The 27,247-nt window shown below is 37.3% G+C and overlaps 1 protein-coding gene across 1 annotated transcript in view; it reads right to left on the reverse strand.

Annotated features, from left to right (window-relative positions):
• Window positions 1-22,714, reverse strand: part of LOC135213200 (uncharacterized protein DDB_G0288805-like) — a 110,490-nt gene extending 87,776 nt beyond the window's left edge. Inside the window, exon 1 of the mRNA XM_064247173.1 lies at window positions 22,575-22,714. Coding sequence (XP_064103243.1) covers window positions 22,575-22,589 — 15 coding nt within the window. The 5' untranslated portion in view covers window positions 22,590-22,714. The remainder of the gene's footprint in view (window positions 1-22,574) is intronic.
• Window positions 22,715-27,247: the final 4,533 nt, after the last annotated feature.

A 27,247-nucleotide genomic window follows, 5' to 3' on the forward strand; every position in this document is an offset into this window, starting at 1 on the left:
GCAAGATCTACTAGATGACCTAGCTGAAGCCTTCCTCACTCTATCTCTCTCAAGCTTCCTAACATATGATGATAATTCCTTCCATTCAAGCTCCGTAAGGTTCTCGCATTCCAGCCCGTAGGTTCTCGCATTCCACACAGGGTGTTAATAAAAGAACATTCATTCTCCCTGCATTTAGCGCAAATACTATGCGGATCCAATGCCGATTTAGGCAGCCTAACCTTACAGTCTTCCCTACTGCAAACTCTAAACATAGGTGAAGCCTTAGCGTCAAGACATCGTGAAAGAGTAGTCAAAACCAAAGTCGAAAAACAGTCCACAATAAGCGTATGCCAAGCCAGAGAAAAAACAGAATAACGTCACCAAAAAACCAATCCAAATTCTCGGCAAACGAGTTGAAATCCAAGATGGAGGAACGAACAATAGGTGTTGTCCGTTCAACCGACAGAGAAATTATGACTTAGAAAACGGGATAGTTCCAGACCCCGCAACCCGCGGCGGGAATGGTGGATCACCTGACCTACCTGTCGCGTGTGCCGCGAGTTTTGAAATTCTGTCGGGACGACCGAGTCTATAGCTAAGTATATATCTGCTGGGTAAGTTACTTGTACAAAAATTTTGTATTTAGTGGGATGTGTTTATTCCAAGGTAAATTATTAAAGATGGAGATGTGATTACATACGCAGGAACTGAGCGAACTGGATGGCTCCCCAAAAACATCGATCTCCTTTCTCAGACAAAATTGTTGCTCGTTTTGGAGAGTGGTATTGAAACTCCACATTCATCAGGATTAAAGAACTTTGAAAGATCTTGTAAACTATCTGATGCTTCAATCTCTAGAACATTTTGCAAAAAGGCTGGTATTTTTTCAGGCATTAGTCAGACTCTGTAGGATAAACTGAGGGTAAGAGATGACATTTCCTGAAGGTCCTTCAACATTTACTTCTGGGTTTCACGTCAAAAAAACGGTGATGGTAATTCTTTCTCCACACCAGTCACAAATTCTTTTTCAATTTCTGTAATTATCTCTCCACACCCATCACAAATTCTTTTTAGTGATTAAGTGCTGATGAGCGAAAACCACCATTAACCAAAACTTGGCAATTTATGGCGCTTATGGTGACAAGTTTCAGTTAATGGTGCTGATATCTGGTTAATGGCACTTCTGTTAGGTTATGTTATTGCACCATAACTATTATCGGCACCTTATGGTGCCGGCAACCGAAACTCAGCCCTTATGGCGCCATAAATCACCAATTTTATGGCACTAGACAAGTGCCATAAAACTGGATCGCTATTAACCCAGACTGCCAATAACTGGGGGACTGCCTGTATCTGATTTCTTGTGATATAAACTGACCTCTCTCTCTGGTATCTCACATTTTCTTGTAAAAGTTATAACTGACAATCCCGGACTCATGAAATGTAATAAGAGAATTTTAAGAATAGAATAGAATACAGGGCCAAGGGCAGAGAGCTGGGACCTATGAAAACCTCACAGTTGCGCTATTAACCCTCTTACGCCGATTGGACGTATTAAACGTCGAGTCAAAATGTCTCCCGTATGCCGATTGGACGTATCATACGTCGGCTCAAAAAAGTTTTTTTAAAAATTCGTGGAAAAATACTTATAGGCCTACCAGCCGAAAACTTTTGAATCACGCGCCTTGGGGGATGCTGGGAGTTCACGGATCAAGGCGTTGTTTTGTTTACAATCGCTACGCAGGAGCGCAAGCGCGAATTTCTTTCTTATTGCACTAAAAAGTATCAGTGACACATCTCAAAAATTATTTCGTCACTTTGACATAATTTTTGCACCATTTTAAATTATCTTTTACATGAAGTATTATATATGAAATGTGCGAAATTTCATGTAAAAGACAACAAAAAAAATACTCATGATTGTAGCTTTTATCAGTTTTGAAATATTTTTCATATAAATAACGATAAGTGCAAAAATTTCAACCTTCGGTCAACTTTGACCTCTACCGAAATGGTTCGAGAAACGCAATTGTAAGCTAAAATTCTTATATCATAGTAATATTCAATCATTTTGCCTTCATTTTGCAACAATTGGACGTCTCTATCACAATATTTCTTAAAATTAAAAAAAAATGACAAAGAAAAATTTGTCGATTTATGGTGAATTTATGAAAAAAGAACTTTTTCTCACGTTCGTGCGATAACTCTTCCTATAAATTTTTTCGTGCGATTGTCCTAATGTTTGCACCCTTTTAAATTTGCCGTTACATAAAGTTTTATATATGGAAATGTGCGAAATTTCATGCACAATACAACAATAAACAACCCATGATTGTAGCTTTTATCAGTTTCAAAATATTTTCATATAAATAACGTTAAGTGCCAAAATTTCAACTTTCGGTCAACTTTGACTCTACCGAAATGGTCGAAAAACGCAATTGTAAGCTAAAACTCTTATATTCTAGTAATATTCAATCATTTACCTTCATTTTGCAACAACTTGGAAGTCTCTAGCACAATATTTCGATTTATGGTGAATTTATGAAAAAAAAAAAAAAAAAACAAAAAAAAAAAAAAAAACCATTTTCCATACGTCCGCGCGGTAACTCTTCCGAAAAAATCAGAATTTTTTTTGTGCGATTGTCGAAATGTTTGCACCATTTAAAATTAGCTGTTACATAAAGTTTTATATGTGAAAATGTGCACAATTTCATGTAGAATACAACTAAAAATGATTGAAGGTTGTAGCTTTTCTCTTTTTTCGAAATATTTGCATATAAATCACGATAAATAGAAAAAAAATCACGTTCGGTCAAATTTGACTCTACCGAAATAGTTGAAAAACGCAATTGTAAGCTAAAACTCTTACGGCCAAATAATATTCCGTCATTTTTCTTCATTTTGAAACAAATTTGAAGATTCTAGAACAATATTGTGATTTATGGTGAATTTTTGAAAAATATATTTACCTTCACTCCGCGCGCCGATTCGCGGCCGCAAGTCTCCGAAATACGTACATCGCATTATCCTAATATTTGCTCCTTTTCATATTAGCCGTTTTATAGAGTTTCATATATCAAAATGTGCGCAAATTCATGAAGAATACAATAAAAAAATAAGTGAAGGTTGTAGCTTTTTTCATCTCCGAAATATGTGCATATAAAAAAATATATATATAAAAATTTTGACATTCGGTCAACAAGGTTGAAGTATCTCCCAAACTTAGTTGACGGATCAACTCAATAATAACAAAACAAGAAAGAAATTATCTTGAGATTCCAAGAAGGTTACTAAATATGCACTCCAGTGGGATGCACACCACTGAAAGCCAGTTAAACTACAGGAAAATGAACCATTATCCTACCGCCATCACAGGTGTTTAACCCATGATGGCAGGAGCAGAACTGAATTTTCTGCTTACCGTCGTTCCTATTCTCCCGCTAGCGGTAGGGGTAGTCGCCTACACAAGGTTTTTGTACATGAACTTCCCTGCCAGATATATACTTAGCTTAAGTCTGACGTCACGACAGAAAATTCAAAACTCGCGGCACACGCTACAGGTAGGTCAGGTGATCTACCTTACCCGCCGCTGGGAGGCGGGTGTAAGAACCAGTCCCCCTTTCTTGTCAGATTATTTTCTGTCGCCGGCTGGACAACACCTGTTGTTCAGTCCTTACGATAGTTAAAATTCGTTCTCGTTGCCGACGATTTGGATTTTGGTGAAGTACCTTTTGTTTGTTGGCTTGGCATACGCTTTTGGACTGTTTTTTGGATTTTTCTTTTGGATTTCTCTTACATATCTATAATCATGGATGATTCTGAAGTTAAGAAACCTAGTTTATTTAGGGTTTGTTCAGAGAAGGAATGTAAAGTTAGGCTTCCTAAAGCTGCATTAGATCCTCACTCGGTATGTACGTCTTGTAGAGGGAATGAATGCTCTTTTATTAACCCTTGCAAAGAGTGTGAGAATTTGGATGAGGATGGTTGGAAGGCTCTTTCTTCTTATGTGAGAAAGTTAGAGAAGGATAGGGTGCGCAAGGCTTCTTCAAAGAGTTCTAGTAGATCGAGGGTGAGTGAAGTTGACGCTGAGAATCCTGTAGTAGAAGTAGTTCCTTCTCCAGTTTCAACCTCATTGTTCAGTGAGGAATTATGAATTTCCTGGAGCTGATGGCTCTTTTGTCTCTCAAAAAACTAACAAACCTCCAGAAGAGAGACACATTTGGTTGGTTCTAGACAACATGACTGTGATGTCCTACATCAAGAAGTCGGGATCACACACGCTCACCTCCTCTCAATATGATAATGCTAGCCATCCTTCGATGGCACAAGCAAGGAAAAGGCACTTATTTGCAATTCACCTCATGGGGTCTCTCAATGTAATAGCAGACTCCCTATCAAGGAAAACAACAGCCTCAACAGAGTGGATGTTAGACAACCACTCTTTTTCAGCCAACAGCCAACATGCTTCCACAACTGGTTGTGGACCTGTTTGACACATATGAGAATCACAAACTGCCAAGCAAGCAACAGCAAGAGATGCCTCCCTACAAGACTGGAACAAAAGGGAGGTCAATATATCCTTTACCTCCACTGTCCCAGATTTCAAAGGTGTTGAGTACTCCTAAACTTCAAAGGAACAGCTTACTTAATAGCCCCAAACTGGCCAAACAGGCATTAGTTGCTACCACTTTGATAACAGGTGAAGAGGTAAATTCCACTACCATCTGCTGTTTTATCCCAGTAAGAAGGAGGGAAAGTCGTTTACGGATTGTCCCTTCTGAGCCGAGACCTTCACAGGTAAACCATGAAAATTACTAGCCCAACATTGCTAGGTACCTAGTGCAAAAATTAAATTACAGACTTCATATGTATAGCAATAGCAGTCTGTATGGAAAAATATGATTAAACTATACCCATACTGAGAGCCCAGTAAAAATTTCTAAGAGAACTCATTTAAATTTTCTTATCCCTTTTTGAAGGCAAATGCTTGCAGTTACAACAACCATGGTGTACAAGGCAGCATTAATGGAACCACTGGTTTATGGATTCGGGATTGGCTCTAGTATAGAAGTTGTCACTTCCCTTCTCCAGTGCTTTGCACCACAAAGACTTGCTCTCAGAAGGTTCCAATTACTTGGTCACTGAACAAGGTGTTTAGACTTTGATCAGCCCCTCAATTCAGCAGACCTGATACAAGCTACAATAAGCGATCTTCTTGACTGCATTAGCATCAGGAGCTTGTATTTGTAAACTGGGCTGTCTTAGAAGGAGACGATACATCATGCAAACAGCTGAACATCAATCGTTATTGTCCTCTAGCCTGTCATTCCTGGCCAAGAATGAGAATTCTTTAAGAAGAAAATCTCCTATTCTAAGTATACCAAATTTAGCAGAGAAAACATTATGCCCTGTTCAAGCACTTAAGATTTACCTAGAGGTCACGGCAAACATCCCAGAAGGTTCGTTTTTCCGATACTCTAGCAACATTATTGCCACGAGCTCAAACAAATTTGACTACTACATGTGTATAGGTAGGTGGCATGGTTGGTCCTGACCCAAAGGTGATACAGCAGCAAACCACTGTCTTCCTAACAGGTGGGTATGATAACTGTAGCTGGAAAAGGTCTGACAATACTGCAACCATACCCAGCATGCTTAGGCAAGTCACCCGCAGAAATTCCCCCTAAAAAGCTAAGTTCGCATCTATTTCTTGTTCTTTGCTACCAAACCTTAGGACCTTGAAACTAAATGTTTACAGGTTGTTGGGATTAAAAATCCAGACCTTTTATGTACTCGATGAATCTCTCATATTAAGAAACAAGTGGACTTGCATGTGTGAACTGACGAAGCTTGAGTGTTTCCATCTAGAGACACTGACATGGCTACAATGCAGAGTGCAACTAAATGACACTTCCAGCAAGATAAGAGATGTCCAAGGCACTCAAAAAAAAGAGGATTGAGTACTCAACACCCACAGACAAGAGGTTACTTTCACTTATAAACTTAACTGCCTAGCACCACAAGAGGAGCACACTGACCAGCCCACTTGGGAAGTTCCTTTAAACAGAGAAGGAGGAGGGCTACTATTCTCAGAACCTGAAGAAGTACTACTAAAAAAAATAAATTTCCTAATCTTCAACAGTATGAAGGGGGTCTTTAAAACAGAAGAAGTGCACTTTAGTCTAATTAGCATAAGCTAATTTATAAGGCAGAATCAAAGTTGAAAGTCTCAGACACCAAATCTAAGATTTCATTTTATCAGGCCTCATCATGACAGGAAGATGTGTTACTCATCATCTGTATGATCCCAATGTCCTTCTGATTACCTCCCAGCACCACCTGCAGTACTCCTGACTTGAACTTTGTGAGCCCTCCAGTGATGTCATGCACTTGCAAGAGGTGAGCCCAACCAAAACTTGATGTTTACATTGTGTTAGCTGGTCTTGCACCAAGAAAAGCCGATTTCACTAATATGGAATTATTCCTCAAACATGCCAATAATAGAGTATAAAATGGTTTCATGACCTCTATTATCAGTTTATTTCCTAACGCAAATCTTCACGTATATTGGTGGCCATTGCACTGAGGCTTGAAGGGGGGGGGGGGTGGGGGGGGGGGGGGGGGGATAGCCTACCCAGAAACATCACTTCAAATTAAAGTTTTGACATCTAATATGTAAGAAGTATAAAACGACACCCAATTTTTAAATGAGAATCAGAACATGTCCCACAGATGCCATCATCATCACCAGCAACAGAAGTTCAAGAACAACATTCCCTACTACCAAAGCTGATACGAGAGTCTCTCACCCAAATAATCACCGTGCAATAATCCAAATTCTTATTCATGCATACAGAAATGGCTGTTTAAAGTAAGTCTCCCTGAAGATGTCACGCGATTGGAACTTCAACAGATCAAGCAAAGATGTAATGCACGACTACCCTAATTCCATCTTCCTTGCATTTTACGTATTTCATTTATAGTACTATCTATATCTCATAATTTATTAATAGATTTTTTCATTTTAACCCTCTCGCACACAGGCCGAAAATATAAGGGTGTAAGCCACACGACTTTTCCCCCGGGCTGAAAAGAACACGCGCACGATAAAGTTTTTTGTTAAAATTCGGTGTGTCCAAACCGTAACTGATATACACTTCTGGTTAGTGTTATGGTCAGCAAATGATTGAATTATTTCCTAAAGCAATCTGAACATCTTTACGAGGCTTAGAAATAATAAAAATGATGTGATGAATGTGAAATTTTTTTTAAAATCTTAATCTTTTTTGGAAATAATAATGAAAAATATAATAATTAGGTTTGGGAAGTTTGTTTTATGCCTAAATTGTGTAGAAATGTTTGATGTTTCATGTTGAAGCCAATAATTTTGCTATAAATGTGTTTGCGAATGACCTGTAATTGATTAAAAAATGCTAATCTTTTATGGAGTGCAATTTTCAGAATTTCCAACCTACTTATGTTGATGTTTTGTTTTGTAGCTAAATAAGATAGTGGTGTCGGGTTAGCGTGTTCTTCAAGATTCATCATCTGTCAACCCAATGGCATCAACTACATTTTCGATGACCGACGCTTTCTTTGTTCCGTGAATTTTTCCCAAAAATAACTTAAATATGATGCGGCCGGTGTGTCATCTGTGCACTTACGGAGAAAAATTTGACGATGTGCTAAGCGTCATCAGATCACAAGGGTTAATAATTAAGATCGCTTCTTTCTGTATTTTCCTTTATCTTCTCTGACTTCCTGATGAATGCCATAATCTTTGGAAGCTTGAATTTCAAGTCAATGGCTCCTGTGGGCTTGTTTCACATGAATAGGAGCCCCCACAGGATGATAGGATTCCTGCTACAGACGGAATTCCTGAAGTTGATCCCCAGGCACACTACTGTGGCGCTCGCACGAGAGAATCCCCGAGACCTTTGAGGCGAGATCCTCGACTTCGCCCAAGACCGGCCCAACCAATGAGAATGCAACTCTAGGTCCAAGCCACTATAAATACTGCCCCGCAAATAATAATAATAATTTATATTCACCAAAATATGAATATTGGCCAACTACAGACCAATACTGAAGTGCAGGAAAGGCAAATTATAAGAAAAATTGAGAAAACTAAATACAAAATCAATCTCAGTAACGTAGCCGTCCTTTTCAACAAGACATGTTTGAAAGAGGGTCTTCTTCCTTCCAATAATAATAAAAACAATAACAATATAAAATGAAGTCAAGCTTTTACTTAGTAAATTTATTGCAAGCATATACCGTCTTCACTCGCATCTTCATACAATGTCAACTCACTTAACAAAAGGCTTGGCAGGTCTGGTAAGCAATGAAATCTGCTTAGTAACAAACTCTGGCATTTATCCTGCATGACAGGGTTTACCGAGGCTAACTCCCAAGGCTTATAGGTAGTACAGCACACACACAAATTATGTGTACTAATAGCCTATCCCAACCATTCTTTTGTAATTATCATTCATTTAAAGTATTGATTTACTTATCACTTGAATTCACATATATAATCTGCAAGGTGAATTTCTTCTAACAATATGAGTAGTAGTATGTACCTGTATCTACTTATGCTTAAAAGATGTATAATTCTGAATACAGAATTTTTTTTTAAATATATCTAACCCCAGACCTTACCTTACCTTACAGACCTTACAGTTCGTTCGGGTTGCCCCAGGTCCCTCAGTGTGAGGCACCTCTAATGTCTACCAGAGAGTTGCTAGTACATCTTCCGGTATATTTTGCATCTTCCAATCTTGGATGGTCTGGGATGCAGTTTAGATATTTGTCGAGCTTATTCTTAAACACATCTACGCTCACTCCTGATATATTCCTCAGATGAGCTGGCAACGCATTGAATAGACGCTGCATTATCGATGCTGGTGCGTAGTGGATTAATGTCCTGTGTGCTTTCCTTATTTTTCCTGGTATTGTTTTGGGCACTATTAATCTACCTCTGCTTGCTCTTTCTGATATTTTTAGTTCCATGATATTTTCTGTTATTCCTTCTATCTGTTTCCATGCCTGAATTATCATGTAGCGTTCTCTTCTCCTTTCTAGACTATATAATTTTAATGATTGTAGTCTTTCCCAGTAGTCAAGGTCCTTAACTTCTTCTATTCTAGCTGTAAAGGACCTTTGTACACTCTCTATTTGTGCAATATCCTTTTGATAGTGTGGGTACCATATCATATTGCAATATTCAAGTGGACTACGAACATATGTTTTATAAAGCATAATCATGTGTTCAGCTTTTCTTGTTTTGAAGTGCCGTAACAACATTCCCATTTTTGCTTTACATTTTGCCAAAAGAATTGCTATTTGATCATTGCATAACATGTTCCTATTCATCATCACACCAAGGTCTTTAACTGCTTCCTTATTTGTGATTGTCTCATTATTAGGTCCCCTATATGCATATAGCTTTCCTTCTCTGTCTCCATAAATTTATTGATTCAAATTTATCAGAGTTAAATACCATCCTATTTTCCTCTGCCCAATCATATACTTTGTTAAGGTCTCTTTGTAGAGCGTTCCTATCTTCATCACAAGTAATTTCTCTACTTATTCTTGTGTCATCAGCGAAACTACTCACTACCGAATCCTTAACATTACTGTCTATGTCTTCAATCATAATAACAAACAGTATTGCAGCTAACACCGTACCTTGTGGCACACCGGATATTACCTTGGTTTCATCCGATTTCTCATCGTTTGCAATAACTATCTGTTTTCTGTTGTGTAAAAATTCTTTTAACCATCTTCCTATTTTATCTACGATATTGTGTTTTCTAATTTTCTTTGCTAATATATTATGGTCTACTTTGTCAAAAGCTTTTGCAAAGTCTAGATAAACCACATCTGTTTCATTTCCGCTTTTCATATTTTTGAATATTCTCACGGTGGACTAACAGTTGGGTTTGTGTACTTTTTCCGGGTACGAAACCGTGTTGTCCTATATTAAACAAATTATTTTTTATTAAATGTTTCATAATATTTTTCTTCATTACCCTTTCATACACTTTCATAATATGTGATGTTAGACTCACAGGCCTATAATTACTTGCCTCAAGTCTTGATCCACTTTTGAAAGTAGGGGTGATATATGCTAATTTGTGCTCATCATAAATCTTGCCTGTATCTACACTTTGTCTTAATAATATTGCAAGTGGCTTTGCGATAGAATGAACTACTTTCTTTAACAAAATAGCAGGGATTCCATCAGGCCCTGCAGCAGCTCCATTTTTAATTTCATTAATTGCCTGCACAATATCAGCTTCATTAATTTCTATGTCAGCTAGATATTCACTATTTTCGTCCCTTACTTCTATATCATTATCTTCATTATCTATTCTAGGGGTGAATTCTCTCTTATATCGTTCTGCCAGTATGTTGCAAATTTCCTTTTTTTCATTCGTTAATCTCCCTTCAATTCTCAGAGGGCCTATTTCTATTCTTCTTTTATTCATCTTCTTCGCATATGAGTATAATAGTTTGGGGTTTTGCTTGATATTTAATAGGGTTTTTTCTTCCAATTCCCGTTTTTCATTTTCTTTTGATTGTATAATCTTTTGTTCTGCATTTTCTATCTTACTTTTTAGTTCTATAACTTTCCATGCATTTTTTTCTTTTGCAAGACCTTTTTTCCACTTTCTGATTTTCTGGAACAAGATCCTTCTGTCTCTTGGTATGCATGAATGATGTTTACTTTTCTTCTTCGGTATATATTTATCCACTATTTTCTCTAATATTTTATATAATATCTCCGTATTTACCCTTATGTCATCGCTTACGAAAATGTTATCCCAATCTTTGTTTAATTCTTCATTTATTTCTGACCATTTTATATTTTACTGTAGAAGTTGTATTTTCCATATCCTTCCCACTTTTTCATTTCTTGCTTATCTCTGTTTTCACTTGCTTTGGAATGAACTGTTAATTCTATGACATTATGGTCTGAAATACTCGCATTATAAACTATTATTTCTTTAACATAATTCACCTCGTTCACAAACTACTAGGTCTAAAGTATTTTCCTTTCTTGTTGGCAGGTGATTTATTTGTTGAATGTTGTATTCTAGTAGCATATCCAATAGCTTTTCGAATTGCCTCTTATCTTCTGCACTACTATTACTCTCTTTTTTATATGTATAAGTACATCCACAATCTCCTATTCGTTCTTTCCATTCTACGAAAGGAAAGTTGAAGTCACCAGATAGGAGAATAGTCCAGTCCTTGTGATTTCTACATATATCATCCAATTTTTCAATTATTAAGTCAAACTCTTTAGTATTAGGAGGTCTATATATTACTATGTTCATTAATTTTTCAGATTCAAATTCTACCGCTATTAGTTCACATTCTGAGTTACTATATTTCTCATATATTTTTCCTTGTTTTTTGTCTTTCCCATATATTGCGGTTCCCCCTTGATTCCTATTTTTTCTATCTGATCTATAAGTTTGGAACCCTTTTATTTGATCATCATTCCCAGTCTCTTGGGAATACCAGGTTTCACTTATATTCATTATATCTATTTTCTTTCAATTTGGGTTAGTTCTTCTAAGTACTCTATTTTTCTTTTTGAGTTACTCGTAACTAAACCCTGCGCATTCATCACTATGATGGTTTGCGTGTTTTCTCCTTCATTTAATATTGGTAGTAATAAGGATTTTCCCATGTCTCTTTCCTGTTCTGGTATGTTGTTCTTTTTTTCATTTCCAGAAATTCTGACATTAAAAAATCCAACTTTTCCATAATATTTGATCTTCCTTCATCATAATTATTCATTTTGTGTCTGAATCTGCAATTTTCTCCGTTTCTGCAATATCCTCTTGCATAATAAATACAGTTATTATCCCTGAGTAGAATTTGGAGCTGATGCATTGAAATTTTTTGCTGACATCTCTGCATATCTCATTTGGTGGTTTGTTTGTGTCTCTTTTACCTGATATTCTTGATTTCTCTCTTTATTTGTTTCTTTCTTATTTTGGATTTTATTACTTGGTTGGTTATTTATTTGATTATGATTCATGGCTACAGGGTGCATATATTTGCATTTTTTGTCAAACTTACATCCTTTTCCTTCTTTTAGGTTTTTGCATATTTTTGGATGCAGATCTCTGCAATCATCCCCATATCCATCTAGGTATGCACATTTACCATATATTTCATAGTTGTGAGAGAGAGAGAGAGAGAGAGAGAGAGAGAGAGACTGCATACTGTACATGTGCATTAAACCAGTAGTACTACACATGTTCACATACTAAAGTGTGTAACACTACATTTTTGTATTGTATTAAACATAGTACAAGGTCAATACAAATATAAGAGAGAGAGAAAAGGTTGGGCCCAAGTAAGTGCACAATGTTTCCTGAAGTGAGGCCCAAACAGGAAAACATTGGTCGTGAGTGTGCAAGTGTTTAATCATCATCCACCCTCACAAGGATGACGCCTGCAGTGTCTGTCAACATTATGCTGGAGAAACATTAATTCAATTTAAATTTTCTGACAGTGGTATTCCAAGGCAGATTTCAGCCCATAAAATGTAAAACACAAAAATGTGGCTAAAAAAAAAAAGTTGTTTACTTTACAGTGTAACATTACATTATTCAGAATGATATAAACTTTATCTCTTCCTTGGTTTTGTTAAAAAAAAAATTTTATTAATGAGGTTTAAAAGGTTAACTCAGAAACTATACATGCTAAGAAGTTTACATTTTAGTATGTATGATACAGAGGGAAAATGTCTTCTTAATATACAGGCAGTCCCCAGTTATCTGGGGGTGCTGGTAAGCAAAAAAAAAACACCAATAACAGAAACTCAGTGATTTATGCGATGTATGGTTAAGGGGGCCGGCCGGAACCCCTATATATGGTGGTATAGGGCGAAAAATGCAAAGTCATGAAAAAATTCATGGAGCTTCATATCGCAATTGAGAATACGTATACGAAATATTTCGTCAAAATTCCTCTTACTTTCGTAGTTACAGGGTAATTAGTTAACGTAACTCAATAAGCCTAAAACATTGATCCGTACAAGAAAATGCAATATTTCTTCTATTATCGTAAATTTTGATAATTATTGTCAAAGAAATTGGGAGAAATGGCATCTGTAGACATTCCCCGAGTCGAGAAGGAGACTTCAGGCTCAGCTACCAAGTCCAGTCCTGATTTAGTGCAATCACAGACTTCAAGTAGTCTACACGTTCCATTTCACCTCTGACATTCGCCTGCCTTTACGTATGTTTATGTATGTTTCGGCAAGAATTTCATCATGCCAATGAGGAAAAGACAAGGAAAACATCTCGCTAACATACAGACGAAGAAAAATCGCTCAAGTATTATTACAGAATATCATAATATATGCGTAGTTAGTGAAGAGAGAGGGGAGGGTTGCTTAGTAACGTCCCCGTCTTGCTTGACAGCACACGTCACACTGTGCCCAAGGCTACGATCTTTGAGCAAAGAGATCTTCATTTATGATAAATAACAAAGTTTTGGTTTTTTAATACCCAAAATGGAATATGAAATTCATAATAATCATGATTTATTAAATTGTCTTTGTAAAAAAAGAATACGCCTTCGAGTTTCACCTCTTGACATTCTCTTGCATTTACGTTTGTTTATCTTTGTTTCGGGCAAGAATTTGGCATTTATCTTTGTTTCGGGCAAGAATTTCATCATGCCAAAGAGGAAAATACAAGGAAAACATCTCGCTAACGTACAGAAGAAGAAAATTCGCTGTAATAAGCCGAGTTAGTGAAGGGGAGAGAGAGAATTGCGTAGGAAGGAGTGCCCCATCTTGCCTCAAGCAGTGCCCCAGGCTGCGATATATGAGCAAAGGGATCATCATTTATGATTAAATTATGATAAATAAAATAGTTTTGGTTTATTAATACACAAAAAAGAAATATACATTCATAATAATCATTATTTATTAACATTGTCTTTATAGAAATACGAAGGAAAACTTTGAACGCCCGTATCTCAAAACTATACTTATTGACCTTCAAAATCTATCTGCTCACTTAGTTTTAAAGCTATAACATTGGAATTTGGTATATAACTCAGAAAGACATTATAGAACAATCAAATAGTGCCCTTTTTTCCAATTTTTGTTTCGTATTTTTTTATAAATTCTTTCTCCTAATTTATAGGGTTTATTTTTTTACCATATTGAAAAATTCATATCTAGCAAAAAAATGACTTTTAGAAAAAAAAACTCCATTCGATTGGAGGTCTACATCAGGTCTATATAAGGTAGTAATCCCAGGACTTAATATTAAATATCAAGGGAGGAGATAGAATTTGAAAAATGGTTATTTTTGGGATAAATCACCCTGGCGTCACAAAACCAAAGGTCAGAGGCTGAAATCATATGCGGTTTGGAGATGTCCCAAGTCACCTTATTAAGTGGTATGAATATCAAAGTCCTGTCCTTAAAAAAGGGCATTAGCCGGCCAGCCCCCTTAATGGGGCCTCTATTAGGTATGTTATGGCACCATAAGTATATCATCTGCACCTTACGGTGCTGATAACTGGAACTAGGCACGTTATGGCGTCATAAATCGTTGATTTTATGGTGCTAGTTAACCAAGTCTGCCAAATAACCGGGGACTGCCTGTATACTTATACAATAATCCCTCAATTAGCCAAGTGGACATATCCATACATCAACATTCTCCAGACACTGAAATTATCCAGACACAGCCAAACCCTGAGGACCTAAGAAACTTACTACAGTGAATTCAAAAAATCTGAAGAAAAAAACACACTGATGGTTGGCAATGCTGCACAGTCTAAGAAAATGTTGGTAACACTCTTTAGCCTCATAAGCAGACTGAGACAAAGGCCAACAGGATATTACAATTAAACAGATGCCAGAAATAATTTTACCACACCAAACAACAATATCAAACCAATACCCAACCAGAATAACCAACATCTAGTGGGTACTCCTGGCTCAAAATACCACCAGGCTTCCCAAAACTAAACATCCTAAAACAAGGAAAGGGGATAGGGAACTAAAAGAGTTACTCCCTATCCTTCATCACCCAATATCATGCCAGCCATGGCCATAGGGTCCAACGTAATGCAATTACTTAATATAAACGGTCTCCAAATCTTGCAGATAGTGGGAGGAGAACACTGATCTTGACTTCCAGTAAGTTGATTCGAGAATTGAAGTGAGGAACAAGTTCTTCATATAAACTTGATCGAGAACTCTGTCGGCAAGTGAAGACCACGGCAACCCTATCGAAGCCCTGGGTTCCTTCTTCAGACCCCAAAAAGGACTCCAGTCAGGAAGGACAGTCCACAGAAGAGGCCGTGGTCCTGTCCCTTAGATCATTGAGCTATGACGTCAGAAAACATCCATTGTATCTCGGGGGTGTCCGCATCCCGAGGCAAAGGACCCTCAAGTCCTTCCAGGATACTGTGATCCTTCCGATCTACTCTCACTGACGAAGGGAGAGCCTCACCAAACCTGAGGTCGTTCCTGCACCACCCTAGCAAATGTCCTGGTCGATCCAACAGGACTCCAACAAGAACCCTCATTGGAGTCCCTCCTGTCCAACTCACACCTCCCAGTGAAACCCCAGGAGGTTGGGGGAACAAGTGAGGAAAACCAGGTACTGCTTCTCACTCTACATCATGGGTATGAATCACAGCATCGCTAATTTCTACATGTTGCTTAATGATGTTTATCGATAGGCCAAGCCTCGGCCGCAGTGCAATAACCATCTACGTGCATAAAAAGATTCATGTTAAAAATAAAGGTAATAAAACCATTTTCATCAAATATTATTGGGATATCTTTATAATAAATAGCCTATTCAAGGAATAATTCCATACCAATGAAATCAACCTTTAACTCTCAGTAACAGGCAAACAAAATGTAAACATCCAGTTATACGGTTGCATTCACAGAAATGTTTATTGTTTGGAAACCTTTCAGAAATTTTAATGGTAGTGTAATTTTGGTAGTAATAACACTGAGGATAACAATAAAGTTTAATTCAAAAGTCATTACCATTTTGGTAGTAAATAACTTCTCCGAACATTGCAGTCATATAAACGATAATTGTCATTGATTATCGTAGTATTGTTCTTTGCAATTATTCGCGGAAAATTCGCACATTCCCAGTATTTTTCATTGAGAAATATCCACAAATTCCTGGTTTTTTTATCTCAAGTTTTTATTAAGAAATTAAGTGGAGGAGTTGGTGATTGTTTCACTACAGTCATCCCTCAGTATTCATGGAGTATGCACATCAAACCCACCTACGGATACCAAAAATCTGCAAATACGAAACCCCCTCTAAAAATGCTTATAATGGCCTATTTTAATTCAGGAAGTCCCCAGTTATTGGCAGGGGTTCCGTTCTCGGAGGGTTGCTGATGGGCAAAAACCACCATTAACCCCTTCAGCACTGGGACGTACACATGTACGTCTTTTACAGTACAGTAATAAAAGACCGGGACGTACGCGTGTACGTCTTTCATCCCTCCTCGAAAAGCAAAGCGTTTTCTTCAGCTTGGATGGTTTCCAGACACAGTATTGTGTACGAGAGAGGTGCTGAAGCTCCACCCACAATTCATTCTAACCAATGAGCCTCCGATGGACGTCGTGACGTCATTTTCATATGGGATATTAGGAGGGGTACTGGCCAACATATGCCAGTGCGCCTCAGGCTATTATTTGGGAAGGATGATGACGATTTTGTCCGTAAACCATGTAGATTTGAATTCTAAACCTTTTTCCCTTTTGATTGCAGTTATTTTATGTTCTTTTTTTTCAGTATCATGTCAGATGATAGTGTTTCAGAGTCAGGGTCTGAGTACCTGCCAAATCTATCAGATGATGATTATAGTGATAATTTCTTAGAGGTTGACAGTGACAAAGAGTGTTTCGAAGACATTGAACCTCTTGTCGATGAAGGCTGGCGGTTCATAACTGATCCATCTTGTGACATGGAGGGTGGTAATAGGATTCCTGCTTACACACCAGATTTCACCTGCTTACGTGGTGCATTTTTTCTCCTTTTTTGTGGTGATGTAATTGACAAATTGTTTGAATGGATGAATGCTCGGGCAGAGTAGTACTTTAATTCAACAGGAAAGCGTAAGGTGAAAGGACTTCTATGGAAGCCTGTTACTCGTGACGAGATGTGTTTTTTATAGCTTGCTGATGATAATGGGGGTGAATAAACTGCCCCATATGTATACATATTTAACTAGAAGATGGGTTTGCTTTTGCCTTCCCTTTAAAATGTTAAGTCAATGTAACAAACAAGTATCATTAAAAAGTGCTGGTTGTGCTGATGCTGGACCTGTGCGCGCAGCCTCCAGAAGCACGACTCTTGTCACTCATATTACGGAATTCCACTTGTATTTCTGACAAAAATATGGACCAAGTCGCAGCTCATACCTCAAAAAATTTGTATGTTGGACTGCTTGTATATCAAGGCATTACTAACTATATAGGCATATCATTGTATAAAGGTTCATTGTTTACTTTTTAAAAACAGATGTTATCTTGATACTGTAAAGTATTTAATAATTTTTTATTGTATTTCTAATTTTAATTAACTCTGGTTGTGTCTATCTATCAGCAATGAGTCATTGTCCTTCTGATGGAGTTGGGTACTATTTTAACATGTGCAGTACAGGTATGGTATAATGGTGCAATGAGTTACTGTACTGCTACGGCTGAAGCTTGGAATTAGACACATGCAGTTTATATAACCCTATCAACTTCTGAGCCGTCAATACTATAGGATAACCAGAGAACAAGAATGATTTTAGTAACAATATACAATATATTCTCCTAAATAACAGTAAGATGAAGGTAACAGGTATCGATATCGGCATTGGCTTTAAAAGTTGGTATCGTTATCGGCCAAAAATTTGGTATTGGTGCATCCCTAATGAAAACATCATCGATGTAAACATTTTGGCCTAAGATACCAGAATTACTTTTCAGGACAAAACTATATTGGCAGCTCAAAGAAGTCTACTAAGAATGACAAACATTCATGAATTACTTTTAAGGCAATTCAACGTTTTGAATAGCCTACTAGTATCTGTAAACATCAACATTGTAAAATTCTGGCTAACTTAGGATACAAGATTTATTCTCCAGAGCAGAAGTAATCTAACTTTTAGCCTAAAAAAATGATGAAACTTTCAAATATCACTTAAAAGCCATAAACAGTTTTCAAGTATGTATTATACTTGGAAAACACTCAGAGAAATTAATAATAATGAGGTAAAACTATATATGTACTAAGGATTCACAAGTAATCCTGGTAAACAAAATAATGTAAAATTTAGCATAAAGTTAAGTCGTAACTACAAGAATTACATTTTGAGCTGACCATTATCACTGGCGCGCAATAAACAAAAGCTTAGTTGACGAATCAACTCAATAATAACAAAACAAGAAAGAAACTATCTTGAGATTCCAAGAAGGTTACTAAATAAGCACTCCAGTGGGATGCACACCACTGAAAGCCAGTTAAACTACCGGAAAATGAACCATTATGCTACCACCATCACAGGTGTTTAACCCATGATGGCAGGAGCAGAACTGAATTTTCTGCTTACCATCGTTCCTATTCTCCCGCTAGCGGTAGGGGTAGTCGCCTACACAAGGTATTGAAGCATTACAGCAAAATTTTCAATTTAAAGATGCCCTATAAGTGGACTTATATCAATGTAATTACTTGGTAAGTTACTTATATAAAACTATCATCCAAAAACATTTAGTCAGGAAAATAATTTGAAAATAAAGTAACTGCTCTTTGAAAAAAAATCAGCAAATAAGCACATACTGGCAGTCCCCAATTATCGGCGGACTTGGTTATCAGCATTCTGGTTTTAAGGGGCTTGTCTAGCACCATAATATCGGCGATTTATAATAAATCGCGCCAAACGGGCCAAGTTCCAGTTATCGGCAGCATAAGGCGCCAAAAGGGTTCTTATGGCCCACCATAAGCGTGCTTATGGCACCAATAACCTGTTATCACATAAATCGCCGAGTTCCAGTTAACAGCGGTTTTCGCTTATCAGCACACCCCCTGGAACAGAACTCCTGCCGATAACCGGGGACTGCCTGTAATGTGGATGTATCTTCATTGCAAGAAAACAAAAGAAGGAACAAAAGAAAATAACAATAAACGATGAGGAATTGATTTGTTCTCATAAGCGCCAACGTTTTCTGAATTTCTTTTTGACCATCTTTCTGGGAATGCTCGCTGACTGACCTGGCCTCATGGATTAGTGAAGGGTTTGTGAGGTCAGGTCATCTACATAAATCCAACCTCCTTGAAGTACATATTACAGATGTATCACATCCAAATCCACAAAACATGTATGACATCTACACATACCAATCCACATCCATGGTCATCTGAATTCTGACATATGATACATCACTAAATGTATACCAAAGTGATGTGTATTATAGTTTGCAATTGTGATGAAGTAGGTGTCTGACTGTAGATAATTTGTAGCAGGTTTTCAATAGGAATTGTATTACAAGCTGGCTCAACGTCATCTAGAGTAGGACTACTAAGTAGGATGGCCACATCTATTCTTAAGAGATGAACTACAATTAAATACAGAGCCATTTCAACATCTAACAAATCATAAGGTAGGTAAAAATAAATTCAACAGTATACTCCAAATTAAAGTACTGTGTCTTGTTTGATGAATTCTTGCCAAACCTGTCTGTTGTGTACCCTGGACAATCGGAATTTCTGTTAACCTAGTTCCTTGACTTGTTTTACTTTGTAAGTTATCTGTGGTTTCAAAGAGTACCATTCAGCTGAGTACGTACTAACTGTGATATGTTCGCTTCTCCAACAAATGTCTTTATTTTGTTTCAAGCACAGCTGCCTGTTATCACTTATTCATTTTTGTTTTGAAGTTCTATTTCTTTTTAATCCTTTTATTGTGTTTGTCAATAAAACAATTACTTACTCTTGCCGATGCTAAAAATGGCATCTTTATGTGTGGCAACTGGAGTGGCAATATCTAACAAAAACAATACATACCAATATACTTAAAAACACTAAATAACAAGTTCCACATCAACATTTGCTTGCACATGAGCAGATCTTGTATTCCTGACACTGAAAAAGGTTGCCCACCGCTCATCTCAAGTCTGATAGCCTAGGTTTAGCTAATGACTATGCATATCAACTGCAATTTAAAATGCAAAATACTAGGGTCATTGCAAAAATATAATTTCTCACCAAATACATGTACATGCACTAAATAATTTTCAGTCTTATCTAGTACTTTTATATATTACCTATCCGTAAAGTGAAATTTTTTCTTTTTCTTTTTTGACATCTGTCCATATCAAAATTGGCAACCCAAAATAGGAAGGCATTTTCTTTGGAGTAGTTTAAGGGTGTCTATTCCGAAGGGGTCAGGAGAACCCAATGTCCTAGGTTAGATTAGGTTAATGTGTCTCCCTGTTTGTCACACTTTTTGTTCTTTGACCCCATCCCACAAGCCTGATTCCTTACAGAGAGGCTCCTTTTTCATTAATATTTGGTTACTTTACATTTTTCATGGAAATGGATATCAAAATTGTTAGCATAACTTATAAAATTAACGTAAAAAATTGTTAGTATCACTTAAAATTTATCATAGCCATAGTTCAATAGTTTTACCATGGGCAGTTACATCACATTTTCACATAAAAATACTGAAATTGTTTGTGCCAAGTCAGTTCTCATGAGACAGCAAAGGATTACAAGATAATGCTCAAATAACAGTTACATTGAGAAATGGCAGATCTTTCCCAGATAGTGATCCCCACCAAAGGGTTTTTGGGGGGTTGTTATCTGGGACTATTTCTTTGGGGTCACTACCCTTATAACATTGACAGTCTTTTGTTTATGTTTTTACGGTCATCCCCAGTGGGGTGGTACTAAACACACTGCAAAGGTGGATGGATACCAGGCCAAAACCCTCAGGGGTCACTATCTAGGTAAGATCCGAAAAGGCTAAGAACTTATTACGATGGGTCTAAGCCAGTATTCCGCAGCGTGGTGGACTATGGCAGTTTTTTTTTCTATAGAATTTTACCTCCTGAACCAGAATTTAAAGTAATAATTTTTTCCACAGCTGTAATTAACCTGTAATTTGCCTTTGAACTCTATCCTACGGTAAGGGGGACCCGTTGGGAACGGAACGCCAACTTAAAATTACCCTTATTAGAAGACCTGGTAAATAAAAAAAAAGCCCAGTAAAAGTAAGCACCTCCTCTTCCAAAGCAAAAAGAAGTCCACCAAACCATTCATTACAATGATAGGTGTCAATGAATTCGGCACTGGCACATATTAACGACTACACTAAAAAAAACGGTCAAAACTCCAGCAGTGGAGAAATGAACACTGCCTCACAATGTCAAGAATGAAATCATTTATACAATACAAAGCTGCTGAAAATAGGTAGTAACATTACTCAAGACAAAAGGGAAAGGTGCCAGCAGTAGGGGAAGAGGGGGGGGAGGGTAGAAACAAAACTTTAATCCAGCAGCAAAGCAGGTTTGAGGTAAATGACAAAACACTACAGAGACAAGAGGCCTCTCATTATAAGGCCAAACTTCCTCCTCAGGCCCAGGTAGGCAGCCTATTGATCCTAAAGCAGCAGGTGAGGAGGAGGAGGAGGAGGAGGAGGAGGAAGCATCTTCTTCCTCCTTCTGACGAAGAAGTCTTCTTCACCTGGACCTGAACGAAACGCGATCGCTGACCGACCCCTTCCAAAAGCGGAACCAATACTTTAATTGACGAGCGCCGAAAAAAATAATGATGCAACTCAAGGTCATCCAACCTGTATTGATCTTGACTTGACCCCGTTTGTGACCTCGTGAACGAAAGAGAGGAGGAGGAGGAGGAGGTTCACGCTATCGCAAAAGCAGGTGGGGAAGGAGACGGCGTAAGCAAAGAGCAAGCAAGGAAGGAAGGAGTGGGGAGGGGGGAGAAATTGAAATGCAGGGACGACACCAACGACTGACGAAGAAGAGGAAGGAGGAGGAGGAGGAGGGAAGGTGGAGGAGGAGGAGGAGGAGGAAGGAGGACCAACCGTCCAGCACCAGCACCAGCAGCAGCAGTCAAGGTCAGGTGGAATTGTCTCCCAATCGACCACAGCCACCCACAGAAAAATCCCTCGAATTTTCACGCCGTCTCTCCTGTTCTTGAGGGCAGGCCGGGGCCAAAGGGCAGCCACACATACGAGGACGCCTCGGCCGCGAAGTGCGCGAGGAAAGCAAACCATGACAAAGGACAGGATGAGGCCAAAGGCTGCTAAAAAGAGCGCAAGGAAAGAGAGCGACGGAGAGGGATTCGTTTCTCTCTTTCTCACTCACTCGATTTCTGACGTCATCAATACCTATTCAACTAGATTTTTTGCCGCAATTCTAAATGAAAACTAGCTCGTCAGCCAGTGCAGATCACACGTGGTATACTCACGAGACTTTCACAATACATAAAACCGCCTAAAGTGGCCAACAACACACGAAATTTGGACAAAATAAGTCGCTTACTCACAAGCTCACTCGCCATCCTCCCTGCCCAAGGTTCTCGATAAACAAATGTGACGTCACAGCTACATACATTACCCTTTTTTGCTAATTTTGCGGTATATTACAATTAAAATTGGGCTCCGATGACTTCTTTTCAGTAATACGATGACATTTATATGTCTGTTTAATAATTTCTTACTTACTTTCATTGATAATTCACTGTTGTAATAAAGACGACCAGAGATTTCTCATGAGAAGCCATCAAATGAACTACAGCGTACACTCTCTAAAGGTGATACGAAACTTTCCATAGATTCTTCATTTTTTGTTCATTTCTCGTTAGTTGTGCGTTAAAAAAATGCAGCCCTGGCAGTTTTACTACTATTTTCCTAAATTTTATTGAGGAATTAGTCTACCTAATTGTCATCAGAAACTGACTCGCAAAGCGGATGGGAATTGTAGTGCAATATGTCACGATTTCTCGGCAGCAGTTCAATCGAGTAATCAAGCAGGGCAGCCACTACCTACGAGTTATCACAAACTATACAGCATTTCCTAATGTATTACTGTTTCGGCAATAAAAAAAGATGAAAATATGATGAATAACATTTCTGTTTCCTGCTGGGCAATTTCACAGATCAATCGGTGGTTTGCATTTGTTCTGGTTTACCATTTTTTTTTCTTTTTTTCGTTTGTCGATCTCGAACACGGCATAATTACCACATTGCCAGACCTTCAACTTCCCCCATGTCTGTCGTGAAAACTGGTTCACTACCAAGGCCTTGGTAACAAACCCCGTGAATTCCAAACCAGTTAATACTCAGTGTTTTCCTCCTTTATACAACCGGCAAACCTCCATTAAATCAACGTAAGAAGTACATAAAATCGGTCCCACTAACAAGTCTCAACGAATTATATTATTTTATTATGAAACAAGAGATGCCCTACGTACTACCGATGTCGATCATTTCTTGAAGTTCTACAGAAATCAAACATCTCATGGATTTTAACAATTACAGGAAAACGTAGAACTGGTTCAGATTTTCAGTCCAACTTCTTTTCAGACAACTACGGGTTCGTGGACAAATAAGGCCCTTGAGAGAAAAGGGACATTTACAGAATTAAATGACGTCCGTACGGAATAGCTGACAAAATTAATATACAAAAACCTGGCAAGAGATTCCCGCAATTTGATGTCAAACCCCCTTCAAATATGGTTGTGAAGATGATGAAAAAAGAGGGGGATATTATAAACATATTATTATGCTTTTGGCAACTGGTCGGTCACGACTTGATTATAAACGACAAGAACTTTATCGGCCTCCAGTGCAGATAGCACACACACACAGATATCGTATGCGTAATTTATATGTTCTCTTGTATGCGTGAAGTAGTCGCTAAAATAAGATAACTGGGATGTCCTAAAATGAAATAATACTGTAACTTCAGAAAACAATCTCTATTGAGCACAGCTTAGTAAATATAGAGATTTTAAGATTCAGCAACCCTCTATTCTTTTACTTCTGATGCACGCTAAATTTAGTGTCCGTAAAAGAGAGAGGTCTAATTGCTCTGTTAAAGAGTTTTGTTTTATTTCTATTCTCTTCCTCAATGTTGTTTTTTTTTTCACCAATATAAAAGTTATTACAAGAATTACTGGAAATCTGGTATACTACACATATCCTTTAGAATCGTCGGGCGAGTTCTTTATAAGTAGTATACGTTTCATTCTTTTGTTGTTCTTAAATGCTACACACACACACACACACACACACACCACACACACACACACACAACACACACACACACACACACACACATATATATATATATATATATATATATATATATATATATATATATATATATATATATGACTGGTAAAAATGTTCTGTAACAACAGAATTCCATCTAATAAAAGGAGCCCATAAAAAACACCAAAATGTAGAGAGAAAAGTACTATATTTCAGAGACTGCTGTCTCTCTCTCAGGTATATGAATGAGAAAAGTTTACAGAAAAGGTGGTATTTACTTGTGGACGAATCTCTTGGTATAAATACCACCTTTTCTGTAAACTTTTCCCATTCATATACCTGAAGAGAGAGACAGCAGTCTCTGAAATATAGTACTTTTCTCTCTACATTTTGGTGTTTTTATGGGCTCCTTTTATTAGATATATATATATATATATATATATATATATATATATATATATATATATATATATATAGGTATAAGCCACAAAGAAAGTGAAACAGTGGAAAGCTCAGAGAACTTTCGACTTAACGTCCTTTACTTGGCAGACTGATATACTACTTAAGAACCTAAGAAAAGAGTAGTATGCTATACTACATAAGAAAATGAGTAGTATGCGTATACTACAAGGAAGGGTCGTACTATAAATGACATATAGGGATTACAAAAGGAAATAAGTAGTATGCCTATATAGAACCCAACACACCTGGAGAATTAGTAACCTTCCCAAAGAACAGGAGTAGCTATACAATTTAAGAGGTTTACAAAAAGACTAAGTCCAACTGCTCAGAAACAGGGACAAGACAATTAAAGGATTATACACATACAGGCCGGCAACTGACCACATACAGAATTTTTTTTGACAATAAAACCTTGTTTACAAAAATAAAAAATAAAATAATACCAACACCGACGACAAAGCCTGCTTGACATGGATCTGAAAACCGCCATTCCTGTACACCAGTATTGACAGCAAAATCCTGTTCTAAATAAAATATCACATTCAGCATCATTTAAATTTCTTCCAATATGAATATATTAATTACTAAGGAGTATCGCGGAAATGGAGAAGCGATCGAGCAATAAGACAAATAAAAAAGATAATATATAAGATTAATTCGCTGAATCCTACCATTTTATTCGACATAATAATAATAATAATTATAATAATAATAATAATAATAATAGTAGTAGTAAATTATTATTGTAAACTATCTTCGCCTCAGGTCAGTCCCCCCCCCCCCGCCCCCCCCTGTCCTTTCCGGTTCACAGTTATGTTGGTTTCAATAATAAGAGAAAAAAATCCAACCAACTTCCAGTGTAGTATATCTTACACATTTCTTAAGATATTCTCGTTTCCTGTGTCCTACCAGTTTGACCAACATAAAAGTTAGTAGGTACTAACTTGGAAGTTTGATGTACTAGACATCCCTGAGTACCTACTATTGCCGGAAGAGTTCTTTGTAAGAACTTGTTTCATTCCTTTATTGTTTGTTTGTTTGTTTGTTTGTTTGTAGGGTGTTTTCACGTTGCATAGAACCAGTGGTTATTCAGCAACAGGACCAACGGCTTGATGTGACTTTCGAACCACGTCGAGAGTGAACTTCTATCACCAGAAATACACATCTCTAACCGTTCAGTGGAATGCCCGAGAACCGAACTCGCGACCAGTGAGGTGGCAGGCCAAGACCATACCGATCACGCAACCGAGGCGCTTTTTATTGTTTTTGAATGCTGCTAATTAACTCCAAAATTCTTCATTAAGAAGAAGGGGGATATCTCCTTTATCATTATTATTGTTATTATTATTGTTGTTGTTGTATGTTGGAAGTAAACTTTCTTTTAAACATGTTTTATTGAAAATTATCACTGCATCAGCTGCATTATTCTTAAACGCAATTAGAAAAATAGAGAAGAAGAACCTCTAATAAAAATAATGCAGCAATAATTTTCAATAAAACATATTATTATTAGCAGGTGTTTTAGCGTTGTAAGTTTCATTTCTGTTATGATACGTACGAATAGCCTTTTTTTTTGCCGATTGTAAAGCACACACACACTGGTATATATATATATATATATATATATATATATATATATATATATATATATATATATATATATATATATACCTCTGTATTTCGTGTAAGCAATGATGATGGTAACGACGATTGACAGAAAATGTTTAACTAGCTTGTGATGTTTTTATCTTGACTGACACAAACCTTCGCTACTGATTTTGTATATGATGTAAATTACTGTAAACAATAAATTAGTTTTAAGGTCACTTTAGTTTTATTCAGTACCTTATAATTCCTCCTTTGTGTTCCCCAATTTCCGCCAGGCATCCCAGTCCAGGTCACTTTAAGTTTGAAAGAACCTGTAGAACAATAGTTAGGTGATATATCAAACTTTAGGTAAAACAATACCTCATAGAGTAAAAAAAAAAATCCATTATTTTTCCAATGTTTTCATATTTTCAGTTCCAATAATATTTCCATGATAAGCTCCTGATGTTGACTCCTCTGTAGATGTAACAGAAGGGTATCTTGGGTAGGTGGAAGTTTCTCTGGATTAGATATGAAGCATTTCCATTCTGAGCTCACTGACTGAGGCCACAGAAGATGTTGGGCTGTAGATCTTGATAAAAAAAAATCTCTCAGCATCTACCAATGCACCTTCTGCATTATCAGCAAGTGTATCCAAGACTGAAGGATCAGAATTTCATCTCTGCCAAGTAGTAGACAACTTACCATAACCACTAAACTGGCTTGTGGAATCATACCTTGTGATAGCATGACGTGCCAAGAGATTTCGTACAAGCAGAGGGGACAGAACCTCTTGTGATGTGTATTGGAGTACATCTAGGCTTCATGCTGGTTCCTGCATTCATCCATACCTTTGACGCTGATTCATGATAAATGAGCAGTAAAAGAACATCTG

The sequence above is a fragment of the Macrobrachium nipponense genome, chromosome 42 (assembly GCF_015104395.2).
Source record: "Macrobrachium nipponense isolate FS-2020 chromosome 42, ASM1510439v2, whole genome shotgun sequence".
Taxonomy (NCBI): Eukaryota; Metazoa; Arthropoda; class Malacostraca; order Decapoda; family Palaemonidae; genus Macrobrachium; species Macrobrachium nipponense.